Source organism: Manacus candei, unplaced genomic scaffold (genome assembly GCF_025592945.1).
Source record: "Manacus candei isolate 608988 ecotype Guabito, Panama unplaced genomic scaffold, ASM2559294v1 h1tg000028l, whole genome shotgun sequence".
In the NCBI taxonomy this organism is placed as follows: Eukaryota; Metazoa; Chordata; class Aves; order Passeriformes; family Pipridae; genus Manacus; species Manacus candei.
Genome location: NW_026138076.1, coordinates 33,820,262 through 33,835,973, shown reverse-complemented (window position 1 = coordinate 33,835,973; position 15,712 = coordinate 33,820,262). Strand labels below are relative to the sequence as shown.

The following is a 15,712-nucleotide window of genomic DNA, read 5'->3' as shown; positions in this document are numbered from 1 at the left end:
TTGTGAGGGCAGTCACAATTATTTCTCCCAATGATAAACTGAACTGAGCAGCACAGTGAGCAGCAGTGTGAATGGTATGACAAAGAACTGAGCAAGAGGAGGCTACACTTACTTCCAATCCTAGAGCTGAGCAGAAAAACACAGTAAAATGCAGACCAATTTCTATACAGGTCAAATTTCCAGTGATGCCAGAGGGCCTGATACAAATTCCCTTGCAGCTGAATTAGGAATGTGCCAGTCACAGTTTGGGTGACATAAGCGTGGTCTGCAAAAAATGCTCTAGATTGGGAAGAGAAGGTTGCAGCATTGTTGAGGAACTCAAGCTGGTACCAGCATATCCCTAGTTTCTGGAACAAATGCACCAGAAATTTCAGATCTCTGTTGTACTAGTAGATTCAATACCATATCTGGGTGCTTGTCTTAGTACCTTGCTCTGGCATGTACCTGATCAGTTTGTTTCTACTGTGTGAATTATATGAAATACTCAAGGCTGTGTTTACATCAGCATACTTTCCTCTAGATTTGATTTAAGCTTTTAGTCATAAAAAGTGTAAATTAAAGGCAGGAGCTTTCTGACAAAGTCCATCATATCTTCTGTGCCACTTTTCCATGACAGGCTCTCTGAATATGATTTTCACCTTAATTTCGCAACCATTCAACCAGTTATTTCAACAGTTCATAGTAGTTCTACAGCCTAATTAAAGGCATGCCCTGATTTCTTTGCTCTGATGGTTTGGGTTTTTTTTTTCCATTTCAGCAGATGTTGATTGCTTTTATTAATCCACTTTCAGTGAATTATCTTCTTGACCCCATGTTAGAAAAGAACCAATATATCTCTTTTTGCTGAATTTGCAGAAGCCTCAGTAGAATGCCTGGAAAGTCAGTCACACAACTTACACTCCTTCTAGTCTGATTCATGAAATGTGTAGAGGCAATTTTTTGGTTTACTACGCGAATTCAAAATCAAACTACTGACTATTCTTAACCACTACTGGATGACACTTAATCTTGCCTTGCAAGGTTTCTATAGAACTCATGCCTCTTTTGATTTGTTTTGGTTCTATCTCAAAGATATAGATACAAAATTTCATTCTTGTATTTTCTTCCAAGAAGCAGGCACTGGCAAGGGTAGAAAAAGCAGTATTCCACCACAGTTTTCATAACACAGAAACCCAACTCTAGCATACTACTTATCATGGCAGTTATCTTTCAGATGTGAAAAAGGTAATATGGAATGTATGCTATGGCTTATTCACTAAAAAGAGACCAAAGAGATCAAACACCATATGAATTTTAAGGTCATTTAAAGAGAGCCTGTACGTATCATAGAACGTGTCAGAAACTATTTTTTTAAATCATGTAGTAGACAACAGATAATACACACTTTGAAGCATAAAAAGAAATGGAAAAGATTAATACACAGCAGGCAAATGATCCTTTTTTATTTAATTTCATGCTAGTCCACAAAAGGGGTCTGCACACTTGGTACATGTGGGCAGATATTATGAACAGAATTTTTTTTAGAGTAATTAAGAACTTCAATAACTAATCCCAATCAGTACTTCTTCAGTTAAGTGAACTACAAGAAAAGGAAAAGTTTAAATTTTCTTTTTTTTACAAAAATGTTTCATTTCTTTATCTCAGCAAAAAATGCTCCATGAAAGAGTGAAGGAATTGCTTTAAAGCAAAGATCACAAAATCCAAAAGCAAATTAAATTCTCCCTTTTTTTTGTTGTGCACACGATTCTCACACATTTGTCTTAAGATGACATTGCTCGGGTAGCTTTTAATTGCCAAGAGACTTCTAGGGCACTTGCTCTAACAAGATGTTAAGTCTGCTGTGGGTCCTAAGATATTTCTGTCAGTCTCTTGTCAACATCTCCGACATGCAGATCACCTAAAGGTGTTAAGGCAACTTCATCCAGTTCTCAGTGACAAAATAAGAATCATTAAGAGAAAGATGCATGCACTACAGATGGTATTTTCAAAGCATTTCAATTTAAAAGCAACAAAGTGCTTTGGTACATCTCAGGCTTCAAACCATCACACAAACAGTGAGCAAGGTTCCCACAAGGAACAAAGCATTTCCCAGCACTTATGCAATCAGTGGAAATATATTACATCTTACGCTTCTCCCTGTTGAGCAACTTGCAAGCTCATGTAACACTCCACAGAACTGTTATGGTAGCTTGCTAGTGAGCAGTGTCCCCTGTGTATGTGGAAAAAATAAAACCAACACAGAGGTCCTTGTCTGTACTTATACCTACTCACATTAGTAGAGTAACCCTGATGAAAATTATTACAGTTAAATGAGTTATACTGCTCTCAGCATGTCTTCACTGTGCTTCTTAAATCACAGTGAATTGTCACAAGCAAATTCAAGATAGCTGGACAACACCAGGAACTCTAACCAGTGATCCAAGCCAGAGAGCCCAGTCAGTCCCCCCATCCAACTGCTCACTGAAGTTTACAACAAAAGTGTTGGAAATGGCATGTGTAGTTAAAGCAGGAATGCTTTCTCTCCACCTACATTCAATTACTTATAAGAACCAAAAACTCCTAGAGGGAAGAATACTTGAGGATAATCACCATCTTTCAAATCATACAAATGCAAACCAACTTTGTCAAGAGTCAAATTCATGGTGGGAGTCAGAATTTATTAAAGTTTGAAGATTTTGCTACCCTGCTATCTAAAAATTTCTTTTCTTACAGGAAGAAAAGACAAAAATCAGACTTGAAAAACTATTTAAAGCCACCTCTTTTCACACAGTATTTCTTTAACCAATTCAAAAGTCTGAAAACCATTCCACTGTGGTATGGCAGAAACATATGGTGGTGACAAGCTCTACTCTCTGAAGAATACCCTCCCCTGAGGGGCAAATTTCATTTAACTGGAAAAGTCTGGGGCCTGATTGAAGCAATAGCATATGCAGCCTGTCATGTTTCCAGCTAGGAACCTTGTTCTCACTGTGGTTTAAACATGAACTTTCTCTCAGCTATCACCACTGAATGTGTTATATTTTTCCATTAAGTTTTAGCCCATTTAGTCATACTTAACTCTGTTCTCATTAGCAAGGAACATATGCTTTTTAATTCCTAACCACAAATATTTTAAGTGGTTTGTTGATGTCCCCAAATGAAAACACGACAAACTTTTCAAAACTTGCAGTGTGAACTGGAGACTTGTTCTGTTGATCGTTGCACATCTAAATCAAAATTCAGTCTCTCTCCAGAGGTTTATAAACTGCTATATAACTCCATGATTTTAAGTGTTATGTAAAATACAAACAAACAGGGGTTGTTTTGTAAGCTATTACAATTTCTTATTTTGTAAAGATATTGGTAGGTTTTAAAAACCCGTATTTAATATTTAATATTCTTGAGGCGATGTTGCATCAAGATTATCCTCAATGTGCAACTTGTGTGAATACCCTTAACTCTGGTTCTGATCTTAACAAACTGGATTAAGTTTATCTGGCATCTAGGGAATCCCTTCAAGGAAGCAATACTGAATTACGCAAAAGCCTACCAGAGAGAAAAACTGGCTCTACTTCATCATTTCAGTCAAGACAAAGTAGGCAACATACCTTCTGGTAAAAACAAAAAGGCAGATCTTGCAGAGAGCCTGATGTCAAAGCAGACTGCAGCTCAGAATGGCACGTCACAGGTGAGTGAATACTGGCAGTAACAGAGCCCTCCTTGTAGCAGCTTTCTAGAAGTATGTTACATGTCTTAATTTGATCTAAGCCTCACTTTACAGAGGACTTCTGGGTATTTTGTCTCCCACACGTGTGTACACACACATTCTACACTCATTTTAACAGGTTGTACAAGGTGGCTAAAGATGTACATCCTTATTTGTGTTTCACTTCAGATGCATTATGAAGGGCAATAATATTAATTAAGCAGAGAATGATGGCAAATGAAAAGCTATAGTAAATAACAACACCATGTCAGAGATGCTGCTGTCAACCTGTCTGAATGCAAACCTTCTGTATCAACAAATAAAAGCTACTTTCTCCTCACTGTTAGCACAGCTGAACAGATTATTGAACTTCAGGAAAAGATCCCAAGATAATATCAACAGCAACATGTATTTCACACATGCACACACAAAAAAATCCCTCACAAATTTCTGTTTTGCATGACAGTTCATCCAATCTACACAAACTAGGAGATGGGCACCTCTTGATTTCCCTTCAAGCTCCCTTGAAAATATTTGGGCTAGGCTTATCTGAAAATACAGGTGGGTTTTGAGGTGTGCAATTTTAGAATGGTTACATCCATACTCCTTTACCAGAAATCAGGGCACATATCAAACAATATTTTTCTTGCTCCTACAGCCAGCAAGTATATAGTGATGACTTAACAGTTCCTTGCCTCAAAAGGACATTTTCATTGACTTCTGTTTCTTTTTGCACATCCTCCTTTTGTGATGCCACCCCATCTTAATACTATCAAACTGCACTCAAGCACAGAGTTTATGATGAAGCTCAGACTCTGTGCTTCAGTGCTTCTCAGACTCCTTTACTTTCAGAACAAAATCATTTTAATGCTTATCTAAGACAAGCCTGTACAAGAAGATTAGCTTGAAAATAAACTTCAGGAGCGAGCATGTATCTTCAGTATAAAAATATTTATTAGAAACACCGTCCTGCAAGTTGTACTACAGAATTTTCATCACTTCTTCCATTTACCATGAGATCTACTTCATAACTATTTTAAGTATAATCATTACATAAAGTAACACTGACGGTTTAAAGAAAGGAGTATCATCTTTCTTGCAGACAGTGACAGCATCTCATACAGTGTTTAAAAACAGCAAAACTCTCCTATTCCTTTCAACTACCCTTCAGTAGAAGTAACTCTTTTAACTGACCTTATTTTTTCCGTGGCTTCTTTAGATGCTAAGTACATAATACACAAAATGAAAAGCAGTGACATATTTAAGCAAGGCCATACCTTAAAACTCCTTCCATTTGGTCTTTGGTGTAGCCTTTTCCACTTTCACCTGTAGCAGATGCATTGCTCTCCTTCGTGCTATTGGGCTTACTTTGATCACTGCTACTGGCTGGTTTTCGGCAGTAAGCGCCTCCCCCAGCAGTACTTCCATTCTTCATAATAGCTTCCAACAAAACTATAAAAACAACAGTATATCATGGTATCATTACAGGTATTAGTGATGAAGTCAGGGCTCTCAAGTATCTTACGTGAGAGCACCACATTATTAAAGACCAGCTGCTACATCCTCCTTTCTTGTTGATCATCACTTTGCACCACAAATGTTTCTGAAGCTGGTCTAGCAATGCCTTTTCATGGCAAAACTATGGAAAAGTGTTTCACAATTACTGACCAGACTCCCCTCCTTCTCTGCCAAGGTACTGTAATACTGGAGAGATAATTTGTCCAGGTCCTTCATTCCTAGATTTTTTTTTTAGAGGTACTGAACCTGTGCCTTGGGATGAAAACATCAGAATACCTGACTAAGCCACTGTAAATCGAAGAGGAACTAACCTAATACTAAAGAAACCGCCAATGATTCAACACAGAGACCAAGTTCCTCTCCAGCACATTTCAGTTGCTATAGTATGTACCTACTTGTAACCTGAGCCATTACTGGCCACAAACCGATGCTCCACTCCTTCCAGGCAATACTAGCTGAAATTCAAACCACTGTTAAAATGCCACAAATAACTCAGGACCAGCCAACCACACCCAACTCAAGCCATAAATCTTGAAAACCAGTAAGCTTTTGCTAGATCTTGAAATCCTCTTTCCTTCCACGTTCCAAGAGATGTCAAATTCAGCAGTTTTAATAAAAATACACTGTCTGCTTTTTCTTCCAGGATATAAGCCCGTATTTTGGGGGTAATCTGTCTTACCTATGAATCAGAAACAATACCATTCTAACACAAGGGACTGCACACAAAGCATAATATAGATTGAAGATTATTAAATAGTCCAGCTTTCCTGAAAAGAGATCCCTTCAGAGCAAGATGGCAAACTACATAGGCCACATTTGTTTCATAAAAAATGAGAGTTACTATCTGCATAGAAAAATGCTCTAATAAAAACTGCAAAGGAAAAATGTCCCATTCACTGTGAAAGCATATTACAGTTTTACTGCTAAAACCAATTTTTTCTAGAAACTAGTGGAAGATTCCTGAAGAATTTTCTCCTAAATTAAAAAAAAATTCTCTTCTACCTAGCATGTCTCTCTTAGAGCAGCAGAAAACTGGGATCCTACACACCATAGCTTGTTATCTCACCGAAGCACAGGAAAGAAAAGAAAGTGGTGCATTGTTTAAAAGGAGAATCATCACTTTCCTAAGATGTGCTTCTTAAATACTCCCCCATATTTACTTTTAAATTCACTTATTATCCAGTCCTCGCAGCAGACTGAAGCCCTGAATAGTTACACTCAGCCTGAACAAAAAAGTCAGCTGACTTCAGTGCTGGTCCTGCACTCGTGCCTGCCTCAGCAAGACTCATCAATTGATCAGACTGGGCTTTTTACTGCAGAAATGAAGAAACAACTACGATTTAGATGTATAGTTGTAACTGAGGCCATGTTTTCGCTACAAATGAAATCAAGTTCTTGAAAACAGGAGAGCTATAGTTGCATTGTGGATTATAACTGGAGTAGATATTCGGTATTTGCAATACTTGGTTCTAATATCATCCATTGTGACGTTTGAAGTTCTGAGGCAATAACAACTCCAACGAGGTGACCAGGTCTGCAGGTTAAGAACTAATGAAGAACACAGTTTTGAACAGACAGTGCGCTCAGAATTAAGCATTTTCAGTCCTAATGCACTCCAAACAAGTGCTAACAGGAAAAAAAAAAAGTCTTCTATCCAGTGAGTATGACATTTAGTAACAGAATTGTGCGGAATCCTACTGAACATGTAACCCGGACTTCTCCTCTCAAACTAATGCTCAAAGTTTTGCAATTCCTGCTTTTATATTGGCACTGCTCTAGAAATTTCCCATCCCTGCACCAATGCTTGTGCAGAATCAGTGCGAGCAATAATGGCAGAAACGCAGGCACAGGCGATGGTTTGCATTTTTAACATCCAGTGTCTCTTCACGGCGAGTGTAGCTTTAAGTCTCTTAATGAACTGGTTTGGCTGCAGTATACTTTCTTTCAACATTGCTATTTCACCTTTTAATACCTCGCAATGGAGCTGCATTGCTGAGAAGACAATGCAGGGTGGTTAAAAAAAATAAAATTCAAATACATAAGTGTGAACTTCTTAAAATAGCAGGACAGCATAAACAAACACGCTATTGTTTTATGTTGAAAAAGAAAACCGTACAAAGGGTACGGGGCCATTGTTTTCTTCACAGAAGAGATACGGTTCAGATATTCAGAAACAACTTTGACTTTTCCGTGAACTGCCAGTGATAAAACCAGCTGTTAGAACTGTAGAACTAACAGCGTATTAAAGACAGCTTTCACTATGCATCTAGGTATTTTAAAATAGGACATACAAAGAACCAAAGACTTATTTTGTTAGCAGGTAAGACAACGAATCTTATCTCTGAATGTGTCTGAAGCCTCTCTTGTGTGTACTATTACCTGCTGTTGAATGAAAGATCCTTGAACTGCATTTGGTTCCATTATGCATTGAACATGACCCCCCCCTCCCTTTCACTAATGGAAGAATTGTTTAATTCAGAATTTGTCCTATTGCAACAGCCTAAAAACTAAGGTGACATGCTCCTGAAAAATTTGTTTTTAAGGGCAACATCAGAAATAGGGCAAGAAAATCTTAAGAAGCACTGAAAAATAAAGTTTCCCTTAACGTCATTTTGTCTTCAACTCCAAACTGAATGGTACCTATGTTTGGAAAGGACATCTTGACCTTTATTATCTGTAAATCCACTCTTACAAATCTTTTCCAGACAAGCAATTAGTTTCCGCTCAGTTGTAAGATGAAACATTACCAAAAATCAAAATCAAACAATTTTTTGAACAGCTGAACTGTAAAACAGTTTTCTAACAAAGAGTGACGTCAACATGAAAACTGCTACTATGAACTCATTAGCTAAGTATCAGTAAATAAGCACTGACCTTACATTTCAGACTAGTAAAGCCTTAAAATAGCACTGCTGCAGTCAGCGTATTTCAGGCAGAGGCTTTGTTTAGCAAAACTAAACTTCACTGATGACTGAACTAGTGCTGAACACCCTTTAAATGCAAATGTTGCCAAAAGCAAATCACACATAGTATTGTTTTAGAGACAATAGTTAAAACCTATTCTCTGTCCTTTTATAATCCACTACAACATCGGGAGGAGGAAGTTCCCACCAGTAAAAGATTCAGCACTACCATTCTCGTTGGTTTTATGACTGACAGGACATCATTTGTGAAATGGTGGGCAATTGTTCTCAGAATGATACTGAAGATACAACATATGAAGGATCTGTGACTTCAGTGAGAAATTGGTACAAACCACCTTCTAATTCATACCCCAAAGAGAAAGTAAGTGAGCACAGAGACAACTGGGGCTGCACCATATTGTCCTATCACTGTATGAACCCAACACACTTTGACTGTAAAATAAGAGTTTGTGTTCAAACTAAGTGGGCTCACAAAAACCGTATCTGTTCTTTCTCTCTGGTATGGGCTATGGCATATTTTTAATTACCTGAATTATGAATTACAGGGTTTTTTTCTTCAAGTGGTCCCTCCACTTAATTTATCTAGATGTCAATCAGAATAATTTCATTTGTTTTTAGTCATTGTAAAATGCCAGTTCTAATGTATTGCACACCTTCCAGTTCCTGTCCTGAAAAAAAGGACATTCTGTGTCCTTGCAGCTTACTACACTTTTAGCAGGGCCATTCAAGTGCCTCAAAAACTTTAAAACCAAAATAAATTCAATGAGTTGGTACTGTTTTGGGAGGAAATCAGATGAGTGTAAAAGAATTAACAACCTCCATGGCTAGAAAACTGAAGCACAGAGATATTACAAGTTTACAGAGTTCCCTAATTTCTAAGTACCTAGTTCAAATCAGGCCTAGGGTACCACTGAATATTTTGTTATTAGGGCATCTACAATTCTCATTATCTTCAGATGAAGCTTTAACTGCCCACCAGTTCCACAAATCAGGCCCTTGTTTCAAGCCAAATACCTGAAAAATGAAGCACAAACAACTAACCAGTCACTAAAGGAAATGGAGTGACTTATTTAACATCACAGACAAATTCTGTGAAGCATTTAGTTTCAGGACACAATTTCCCAGATTACAGTCCACTATCATAACCACAAAACTATCTTCTTTCCTCCAGGTCTGTACTCCATTTGTGACTCACTTTGCTAATTTCCACAGTGAATAAAACAAGTGTCCTACAGACAATAGCCTAATTAGCCATCTATTTCTTGCACTGAATACTTTTTAATGGTGGTTATGTAGCGGCAGTCCTACTTAAAAAAAACCCAAATGCTCAAAACAAACCAGATGGAGACTTTCTTCCCTGAAAGCTACTGTAACCAGTATCTGGGAGATACAAGAGGGTAATGAGCTATATGAAGCAGACAAGCTTTCTCCTTGGTGAAAGCTGAATTGAAACCCTCTGCCTTCCTGCCTCCTGACCCACACAGCTTCCAAAAAGCTGAAAGTATGTTCACACACGTCATCTTCTCAAGCCACAGACATTTAGGGGAGTATGGCAACATCTATGCTGTCTTGTAGGAGAAAAAAACAAACACTTGAAAAATTAAACATTGTTAAAAAAAAAAAAAAAAAAGCACCAGTGAGACCTTCACTTATTGTTTGCATATACAAAGTAGCCAGGAGAAAAAAGAGGCCCAAAAATGTTCACTGAATCTGCTCACCTGACTTAAAAGGCTTCACTACAGAATAAAATGCAGCAAAGAACACTTCCAGTCAGGATTTTGCCCCAAAGTTGTGTTCCAGAAATGGCAAATGCTGAGGCCTTTAAGTCAGTACAGAGAACTGGAGTTGTTCCTACTAATTCCAGAGCACAGACCACATAAGTGAGAACCAGAGGAACGCAACAAGTCACTGCTACGTCCAACGGTGTTTCCAGCTGACTTCTGGCACAGTGTAACAGAAACACTCCAAGACGGGTGACAGTTCCAACACACACTGAAACCTCATTATTGTTCCTTTAAAAAAAATATTTCCAAACACCTTTTTCTAGAAAGATGCTATTTTTTTTTTCAGTTTTTAGTACAGAATCAATTGTCAGATGAGTCAATGAAGTCCTAGGGGGAGCCACCTATCCCATTTTCTCTAGGAAAGGTAAACCCATGTGCAATTCTTACGTAGCTATACACAACCAAAAGGGAACCGAGAAAACCCAAACTGCAATTAGAGAATGAAGACAGGGTCCACTCCGGAGCTGCAGCTCTTACTGCAAGCTGTTATCGAGGGGTAATTCACATTGACAGAAGAAAGGCCAACCCAGCCTGTCTCGGCCTGGGGCCTGAAATGTCCTGCTGTTAATCGGGGCTAAGCCTAGTCTGTATGGCTGCGTTTATACTGACGGCTGAAGGGAGGAGGGGAAATGCAGGCAAGGCGCTGGGCTGGCCCTGGGGGATACCCTCTGGCGCGGGGGGAACCAAGCCCACTCCTCCGCACCGCCTGACGCCGGAGGCAGGCACTGGCGGTGGGAATCCACCTGCCCTGAGCGCTGCTCCGGGGCACATCCTTTGGCCTCCTTTCCCCGCCAGAGCCCAGACGGGCTGGCTTTGGGGGCCAGGTCGCGCTCGCCTCGGCCTGCGGGGCCCCCCCGTGGTGCGGGGCCCCCCCTCGCCGCCCGCCCTCCTGCGGGCCCCGCGGTCGCTCCGGGCTCGTCCCGACAGCGCCGGGTTGCGGGGAGGGTGCCGGGCTTCACCTCGGGCCGTCTCGGTCGGGTAGAGTTTCTGCGCCTTGCCGAGGAAGCGGAGGGCGCGGTCGCGGTTCCCGGCCTCCAGCGCCTCCCGCGCGATCCCGATGCACTTCTCGGCCTCGTCCCGGTTCCCCTCCATGGGCTTTTCCTTCCGCCGCCTCCGCCCGCCGCAGCGCAGAGAGAAGGGGCCCGAAGCCAGAGCGGAGGCGGGCGGGGCGGAGGGCCCGCGAGCGGAGCGGGGCGTCGGGCGGGGCTGCCTCACTCCGCGGGGCTCCCTGGCTCCGCAGGGCTCATCCCGCCGCTGCCGCAGCCCCGGCGCCGCTCGCACCGGCACCACCGCGGGCCGCTTCCGGGCCCCGCCGCGCATGCGCCGCCCCGCCCGCCCGGGGCGCCGCCGCTCACCCGCCGGGAGGGGCGGGGACGGGACGGGAGCATCGGGATCGTCCCGGACGGGAGGGGCGGGAAGGGGGACGGGAGCGCCCCCGCCGGGAGCGCCGCTGTCCGCCCGCACGGCCTCGGGAAGGAGTCGTCACGATGGAAAAGTACCATGCACGCTCCTGCACCGATGTGAGAGCAGCCCGAGCGCTGTCGGTGCTTACAGGGCCTGAGGGTACTTGTTAGCACCTCGTAACTGCTCCCTATAGTGACATCAATTACATCCCGGCAAGGACGGCGTCGCCGCGAAGGAAGCGCTCGGGCGCTGCTCCAGGGAAGCACCGCAGCGCCAGGAGGAACGCAGTTAATACAGGTCTAGCCAGCATCTCCGATCTAGGTCACCGCCTCCCAGCTACAGTGCTGCGGCAGATTATTGCCTGGAAGAGCTTATAGAAACAGAAGAGCCTGGTCACAGCAAAAGCATCTCCATTTGAAGTGTTTCACTGCTGGATGCAGTTCTGGGAGGCCACTGCCCCCAGCCACACACACAACCATCCCCCTTTTGCTTCATCACAAGGTTTCCCTGACCGCAGCAATAAGCAGGGCTTTGCTGTGAAAAATGAACTTGCAGAGAGCTGGAGAAGAACAGCTGACGACGTGACCAGAACCCCCTGTAATCCACTATTCAGGATGCTGCTGCATGGCAGGAGTTAAGGGCTTCTGCAGTACAGCCCCTGCTCACACACAGCTCTCCCCAGAGCTTCTTTTACAAGCTGAAACAGTAGAGGGGCCAGAGGCTAACCAAAAAAAAAAAAAAAAAAAAAAAAAAAAAAAAAAAAAAAAAAATCAAGTGAAGCACAGTTTCAACATCCCTTCACCTTATCTTACCACCTCCTCTTCCCTGCCCCTTTCCCCCTATGAAGAGACAAATCAGTCTTGCCATAACATTTATTGAGTATTTCCACTCTAGTGGATGAAACGTCTGTACAAAACCAAACATTTCCTTAACTTACTCAAACCAATCTAGAAACAGTCAACTCAATTAAAACCCACTACAAACACAATAGCTTCTTTGAAGCCATGGTAACACTTAAATACAGTTAAGACTTCAATGCAGAAATTTGGTTTGTTAGAAAGCTCAAGGGAGCTTTAGCTTCTCAAAGTTAAAAAAAGGCAAAATTGTGTTTCACAGATACAGTCCACTGGAATCACCAACACTGGACAAGTTAAGTACTTCGAGTCCTGAGATAACAAGGAATCCTGGTATCCTTTAGACAGTCTTCTGTTGTCCTTTCTTGCCAATGAGAGACTTGTGGATGTGCGGTATTACACCTAAGAAAGAGTAACAATTAAGACCACATGATTTCTCAACAGTTTTCCTAAACTTTGTACTTCAAATGAAAGTGACAGCACTAAGCAACCTGTAGTCTGAGACAGTTCCTCCACCCAACCAACCACAAACAGCAAACAACTGACATACCACCACCAGCAATTGTTGCCTTGATCAGAGAATCCAACTCTTCATCTCCTCTAATGGCAAGCTGCAAGTGACGGGGAGTGATACGTTTCACCTTCAAGTCTTTGGATGCATTTCCTGCCAGCTCAAGGACCTGGGACAAGACCATTTTTGAACAGTTACACAGTCAAGTGAGACCAACAGCACAGTCTCAGCTGTTTCAAATACTGTGTCACCGTTAGTGACACTGAGATAGCAAACAATGCCTCTTCCAAAAGGGTTCCTCCTTTGGAGCTCTACGTTTAGTTTTCCCAATAAGAAGAGTATTTACAGGAGATATGACATGCTGTAATGGCCCGTTTTATAAGTTACTTCACACTTGCATTTTTGCTGCAAGTCACAGCACCAAATTTGTGTGAAATGCAGAGCACGCGTATTTCACAGTCTTCTGATAATGTACGCACTTGAAAATGGCTCAAAGCAAGTGAAGAGCTCATAACCCAGTCCAAACTGGCAAAATACAGCAGGCTCTGGTCATTATGGCATTTGGGAGTTGACCACCCCCTGCAGGTTTTACCTCAGCTGTCAAGTACTCCAGGATTGCAGCACTATACACAGCAGCTGTGGCTCCCACACGTCCATGGCTGGTTGTCCTAGACTTCAGGTGCCTGTGGATGCGGCCAACAGGGAACTGGAAAAAAAACCAGAACCATGAACAGGCTGTGACAGCAGAAAGCCACTGCACAAAACCACATCCTGGGCTGCAAAGTTCCAGTGGCAGATGCACAGGCTGTATTTCACTTCAGAAACCAGTTAAGGACACCACGTTTCACACTCACATCAGCAACTTCACAATTTGCAGCACAAGCAGCAGCAACAGCCACATGGTTATTATTTTGCCTCCTGCACGGATATGCAAAAAGGTCTAAAGCCATGTCTGGCTAAAGATCCTTACACCACTTGGGACAACTGGCAGACACAGAGTGCAAAGGTTCCACGAAGTGCAATCAATCAACAGATGGAAGACCTGCCTGACTTCACCCACGCCCCAGCCCCTGTTCACCTGCAATCCAGCCCGCTGGGAACGGGACACTGCTTTGGTCTTGGTCTTCCCGGAGTCCTTGCCAGCTTTCCCGCCAGCCTGGCAATGCCAAGAGAAGATCAGGAGTTGATGTCACCACCAAACCCCGCCCTCCGCGCATGCGCCCCGCTTCCCCCCCCCTCACGCGCAGAGGGGCACGCGCGGCGCCGGGGCGCGTGCGCGTCGGCCACTGCACAGGCCGCTCCCCGCGCGCATGCGCGGCGGCTGCTCCCCGTCCTGTCCCCTTCGGCACCAGTGCGCGTGCGAACGCCCCCCCCCACCCCCTGCTCCCGCCGCGCGCCGCCCGCGCCCTCATCCGCCGCTCCGGCCCGCCCGCGCTCCCCCGCCACCCACAGCGGCGGCAGCGCCTCAGCCCCGATAACCCCCGGCGGCAGCGCCACCGCCACCCACCCGAGCGGCCCCCGCGGCTCCTCACCATGGCGAACTGGAGCGCAGCGCCGCGAAGGTGGGTGGCAGACTGAGGCAGAGAGCGTCCCGCACGCAATGAGCTCGGGCGACAGCACCAACCTACCCCGACCCGCCGCGATTCAAACTGCAGCCGCTCCCGCCTTCCCCCGGCCCTTTATAACCGCCGAGCGCGCCCGCATCCGGGAACCCCGGCCCAGCCGCCAGCCAATGGCCGCGCGCGGGACGGCCGCTCTGCCCCAGCGACAACCAATGGCGGAGCGGGGCGGGGCCGGCCCGCGGCGCGGGGCAAGGCAGAGGCCCCGCCCCCCTTTAAAGCGACAGGCGCGGGTCGGGGGAGGGGTGGAGGGGGTTGTCTGATCCCGCCGGACCCCGTCTGTGCTGGGGATGGGGCCCGGGGAGATCCCCGGCAGGAGGGGCGCTGCCCAGACTCATCCCGCTCCGTTACCCGGGGTTCTTTATCATCAGGTCCCGTGCCTGCACCGAGTCGCGCTCCGGAGCCGCCGCAGTGCCGTCGAAGCCTCCCTCCCACAGGGGGAGTTAATTGGTTTAGTGTGCTAAGCGCCTCAGGAGCAACCTGAGGGAGATTAGGTCCCGGGTTTGGGATGAGGGGCTGTTAGCGGGGAACACGAGGCTGCCCAGTGGCGTCGAATACAGACGAAGTCACACCAGCTCCTCAGGATTCCAGGGGTGGGGGAATGCCGGCAAGGCTGACAGCTCTGCACACGTGCACTGGTTTTCATTTCTACCTCCATCACAAAGGACCATCCTGCCTCAGACCCATTTGTCTCACTGGGTGTTTCACAAACTATGGCTGAAATTCATCATGAGTTCTGTTCCAAGTCTAACGTTTAATTAATGCAGTGTTTCCTCAGCTTTGGCACTTCAAATCCCTGCCTGTATTTTCCTGAAATGAAGCTTTAACCCTTATTTTCTTTTTTTTTTTGGTGCCATTTTCAGTAAATTATCAGTCAAACCTCGGAGCTCAGTGAGGGTATTCTCTGTTAATCCAATTCTTTCAGCTTCAAAAAAGTAACAATTCCTTGTGCTCTTCCAGAACACTGTAAGTCTCTGTTGAGAGAGATGCCACTCATCTGTGAGCATGCAGTGAGCTCAGGGGGAAACCCTGGCCTTTCCCCGGCCAATTAGCTCTTTAGGCGGAAGACTGGCAGGATCTGTCATACACTTTACCAATCTAATCACTAAACCACCACACATTAACACAAGTATTTCCTCTGCCTTGATATCAAAGGGTCCCAAGCATGATGAATACTCTTACAGACAGACCTGTAATGGGAGGTAGAGCTAAGGGCATAACGTTCTCATGAGGATACTCTGCTTGCCATAACTTTTCCACTTTCTTCAGGTCTTCAACAGTTGAAATACTCAGAACACTAAGACAGGAGGATATGTGCTGATCTGTAGAGCTTCACTTCAAGATCTTTCGAGCTGTTCACTGGAATAGTAAAGATATAAAACTTTGTACCTCTCCTGCTCAAACGTCTGACCC

At 44.3% G+C, this 15,712-nt stretch overlaps 2 protein-coding genes across 3 annotated transcripts in view; both read right to left on the bottom strand.

Moving 5' to 3' along the window:
- DNAJB14 (DnaJ heat shock protein family (Hsp40) member B14) overlaps nucleotides 1-11,236 on the bottom strand; it is a 28,250-nt gene extending 17,014 nt beyond the window's left edge. Inside the window, exons 1-2 of one of the 2 annotated variants that reach the window (XR_007904980.1) lie at nucleotides 10,871-11,236; nucleotides 4,963-5,137 (exon numbers count right to left, since the gene is read on the bottom strand). Coding sequence is in view for 1 of the 2 variants with exons in the window: in XM_051790502.1 (XP_051646462.1) it covers nucleotides 4,963-5,137; nucleotides 10,871-11,003 (308 nt within the window). In the remaining variant the exon portion in view is untranslated. The remainder of the gene's footprint in view (nucleotides 1-4,962; nucleotides 5,138-10,870) is intronic. The other variant, XM_051790502.1, reaches the window with a different exon arrangement.
- A 936-nt stretch (nucleotides 11,237-12,172) lies between these two features.
- Nucleotides 12,173-14,387, bottom strand: LOC127472372 (histone H2A.Z). Its single transcript, XM_051790510.1, has 5 exons — nucleotides 14,213-14,387; nucleotides 13,759-13,836; nucleotides 13,273-13,386; nucleotides 12,720-12,849; nucleotides 12,173-12,571 (listed from the first exon to the last, which is right to left on the bottom strand). The coding sequence occupies exons 1-5, from the start codon at nucleotides 14,213-14,215 to the stop codon at nucleotides 12,510-12,512; spliced, it is 387 nt and encodes a 128-aa protein (XP_051646470.1). The 5' UTR covers nucleotides 14,216-14,387; the 3' UTR covers nucleotides 12,173-12,509.
- Nucleotides 14,388-15,712: the final 1,325 nt, after the last annotated feature.

What these genes read in the sequence shown, in the direction of transcription:
- LOC127472372 (XM_051790510.1), bottom strand. An exon ending in CCCAGCGGGCTGGATTGCAG is followed by an intron (nt 13,387 to 13,758) that starts GTGAACAGGGGC and finishes TTTTTTTTCCAG; the next exon opens with TTCCCTGTTGGCCGCATCCA. An exon ending in GGCAACAATTGCTGGTGGTG is followed by an intron (nt 12,572 to 12,719) that starts GTATGTCAGTTG and finishes ACTCTTTCTTAG; the next exon opens with GTGTAATACCGCACATCCAC.